At 41.4% G+C, this 3845-nt stretch overlaps 1 protein-coding gene across 1 annotated transcript; it reads right to left on the bottom strand.

The window, feature by feature from the left end:
- Window positions 1-360: 360 nt before the first annotated feature.
- LOC140140416 (uncharacterized) lies at window positions 361-2670 on the bottom strand. Its single transcript, XM_072162176.1, has one exon. The coding sequence runs from the start codon at window positions 2668-2670 to the stop codon at window positions 361-363; it is 2310 nt and encodes a 769-aa protein (XP_072018277.1).
- Window positions 2671-3845: the final 1175 nt, after the last annotated feature.

Here is a 3845-nt window from a genome sequence, read left to right as displayed (position 1 = left end):
AACAGCGAAGAGACTCGGCTGATAGGAATGAAACCGGTTGATGCTATCAAGAAGAAAAAGATTGAAACGATGCCTTCAGCTCCACAGAAGTTGAAAAATGAGATTGAAATTCCAGGTAACGTGAGATTGAGATATCTTTACGCTCCCGGAGAGTTGGAGGGAGGTGAGAGAAGACGCGCAACCGATCCCATTTGGTCTCTGGAAACTTACACGGTTGATAGTATCGTGAGGACACCGGGTGATCCAATTTTGTACTATTTGTCGAAGGGAGCACCAAAAAGAGCGTTTGTTAGACAGGAGCTTATGATAGTACCCGAGGGTACACAGTTGCCACCCGACAGAGTTTTGAAGTAAAATTTCTTATTCAAGTTTTTTAACACAGTAACCGTATGCATGTGTGTGAATTTTGTCATCAAGTATCTTTCGTTTGCCATCGTGCGGATCTAGGGCAACTTTGTTGATGGTTTCAGTGTACACCTCATGCTTGTAACTCCTAATCACATTCATCGTTCTCATCAGAGGTTTCTCATCGAAGAGACAACTTTTATAATCATCGAAGGTAATTTTTCTTTCAACGACTGCTTTTTTGACACCCTTACATCTCTTTTCCTCTTTTCCCTCATGCATTCTGTAAGAGTACAACTTTGCTCTAAGACCAACAAATTCGGTGATTTGCTTTCCTCCGGCTTCGTCTTTGAACATGCCGGGAACTTTTTTGTTCTTTCCGGTCGGAATTTTCGACGGATGATCGACTGGGTAGTTGGATGTGTCAAAAAGCTTTTTCACATCACCCGAAATGTCAGTGTAAAAATCCTCAGTCTGAATTTCATAGGTCAGCGAGTCGGTATCAGTCATACAAAGCTTTGCCCTTCCACCATACTCCCTCTTGATGTAATTGTAGTGGAAGTCATACATCTTTGTCTTTGAGATATCCAGGATACTCATTCCAAGATAGATCGGCTTGTTGAAGTACAGTTTGATTTTCTTCATGTGAACAGCCACAAGATTTTCATCAAAGATGGTGTATCGGTCGAAGTTGGGTCTTGAAATTAACTTCCGAGCTTTGGCTTCGTTGGTTACAAGATGGACGTTCACTCTGTTTCGAATGTTTTCCATCGTTTTCCCAAAGACGCTGTTGTTCATCAATTTGAAAAAATCCTTCTCAAAATCCGATTTGGCTTTTGTTCGAAGTCTGGTATTCTTGTCGATGTATGATTTCATGAAGGCTTCCTCTCGGTATTTTATCCCTCTGTGAACCTTGGTCAGTTTAAGACCAAGGTTCAAGTACAGCTTCAAAGCCACGTGGTGGACGACGTATTTTTTCTTGTCGTTCAAATTTGGAATTAGTTTTTCCACTTTGTTCACGAGAAGTCTTTCCGGAGCTAGGGGATAGTCGTTGTGGCGATCGTGTAGCTCTTTAGGGTATTCCAGATCTACTTCAAGAGTGCATGGGATTTCATCCCAGGAGTCTAGCTCTTTCGGAGTCATCCACTTGAAATCACCGACCGGGAGCGGCTGACTCATCGCCCAGCCGTAGAGGTTGTTCGCGTCGAGGTATATAATATACTTGGAGGGTTTGCTCGGATCGTAATCGTCACCCATATACTTGTTGTTGGCTTTGGCATATCTGGTTGAAATCATCGACACACCACCCCTGGACTCTTTTTCAAAAAACATAGTCATGTTGTAATCCGTGAGGAGTTCCAATTTTACATCCGCCGTTTTCAGCATGCCGTCGTTGGACAATCCGGGGTCTGTGTAATACCAACAAGGATCCAGTTCGTAATTTTCCAGGCAGAGTTTTCTGAAATTTTCGAACACGTCGGCTAAAAGGAGAACGTCCGACTTGAGATACAGATCGTGGTACTCCCTCATGGTTTTCATCTCGAAGGTATTCCAAACATTCTGCGCGTGCTGATAATCCTCGTCGGAAATTTCCGATTCGTTGAGTTTTGAGTAAAACGCTTCTTTGGAAGGGAGACTAGTTTCCCGTAGTTTCTCGAGAGAGTTGACGTGATCGTAAGGGTATACTCCTTTTCTCAGGAGAAGTTCTAACCATTCATCTTCAAACAATTTTGAAATTTCAGAAAATTCTGAAAGATTCGCTACGAGTTTATCCAAGCCGGCAGACAGAAACTTAAAGCTATCGAGAAACCTGATTTCATATTTGATATTGACTGGTTTAATGCACTCTTTGTGAGCTGCTCCTAAAAATTCTTTCTTAGGATATGACACATCGGCTACAGTTGGATTTTTCTTGTCTTTAGGGGTTAGAGGGTCTTCGCAAATATAGCAGTGGGTGAGCTCGTCTTCCTGATCGATGGGATCCCTTTTCGGAACGAAGGAATCTACCACGATTTTTTTGCTGAAGGAGATGTACTTTTCCTCGTTGTTTGGAATACAGTCAATTTCACCCTCTGTCTTACCAAGATTTTTGATGAAGAGGTGGGAGTCATAACCCGAGAGGTTGTGAAAAAATACCGGAAAGAACTTTGGTACTCTGTAAGCGAGATTGCACTGATTGTGAGCGGCTCCTCTAAATTTTCCAGTAAAGTGACAGTGATCTCTAACGGTGTAGTTTTTCTTGTTACTTGGGGTTAGAGGTTCCTTACAAATGTGACAGTGTGTGGACTTCTTGTAGATCTTTTGCTCTTTGGAGCTAATGATCATATTTTTTGCATATATGTATGGATTGTTTTCCAGTTTCCAAAACCTGTTGTAAATTTTTTTAACGTTCTCCTCAAGTTTGTTCACGAAGATTTGAGATATGTCCTTATCCTCAAATTGTTTGGTGTACACAACCGGATCTTGGGAGTACACGGAATCATCGAAACACTTGATGTAGTAGCAAAAGCCCGAAGGTTCGTGCTTTTGGTATTTTGTCGTTTTTTGAAGGACTTCTGGTTGGCAGGTTTGAATCGGTTTCGTAAAAGATTCAAAATCGGCGTAGACGACAAAGGGACGTTCTGAGATTTGAAATGATGTTTGAAATACTGAATCGTAAAATCGTTGTTTTCCGTTACTTTAGGCATTTCAATTAACACGGTCTCGTTATTTATACAAACTTCTTCATGCTTTGTTAGACGTTCTTCGGAAGTGTAAGATGTGTAACAGTTTCTGCAGTAATATCGTTTCGCATGTTTTTTATAATCTTGTCCACGCAAAAGTCTGCTCATGCTCTTAATCACGCAATAGTGATTGGTTTCATCCCCATCAGAGTTTTTTCCCGAAAACAAAAGAAGATCGACGTGATGCTCTCGACCGATGTGAGGACTCTTTCTTAGAGGAGAGATAAGATATTCATACTTTGTGTCTCTGCACGAACCCTTTGGAGTAAATCCCGCTACATTTATGGAAATTGTTGGATTGTTCCTTTCAAACTTGCCAATTTCTGAAAGAGGAGTTGGAAATGCGATGTCATCCCAGTTGAGGAGATCCGCTTTTGCTTTAAGTTTTTGTCAATCCGATTTGGTTTTTGTCAACTGGATTGAGGGCTCGAGTAATAGCCCACTTGAAACACTGATCATCGCCATTTTTAAGATTGATGATCGCTTGCTTTTTGGCTAGAAATTCTGGAAGTGGAATATATGAAGCTCCTTGCATCGGTTGGTACTTGGCCATGTGAATCTCTAGGGATACGATCTCCTTGAATATCCAACCACTCCCACTGTTTTGGAATGTGGCGATATTCTCTAGAATTTGACTCGTCGTGGTTTCGTAAAAATCATCGAGATCCGTACCTGCTAGAATCTCCTTCGTGGTAGAACGAAATGCGCTACTTATAGCATCAGTTTCACCAGTTTGCAAGTTTGTTTTTTCAAACAGACACTTGAGAACCAAAAGAA

This window comes from Amphiura filiformis, chromosome 19, assembly GCF_039555335.1.
Source record: "Amphiura filiformis chromosome 19, Afil_fr2py, whole genome shotgun sequence".
Classification (NCBI taxonomy): Eukaryota; Metazoa; Echinodermata; class Ophiuroidea; order Amphilepidida; family Amphiuridae; genus Amphiura; species Amphiura filiformis.
This window is presented reverse-complemented; position numbering and strand designations above follow the sequence as displayed.

Bases quoted from the DNA above. Each gene is read 5' to 3' on its own strand.
- LOC140140416 (XM_072162176.1), bottom strand. From the start codon at position 2,670: ATGATCATTAGCTCCAAAGAGCAAAAGATCTACAAGAAGTCCACACAC.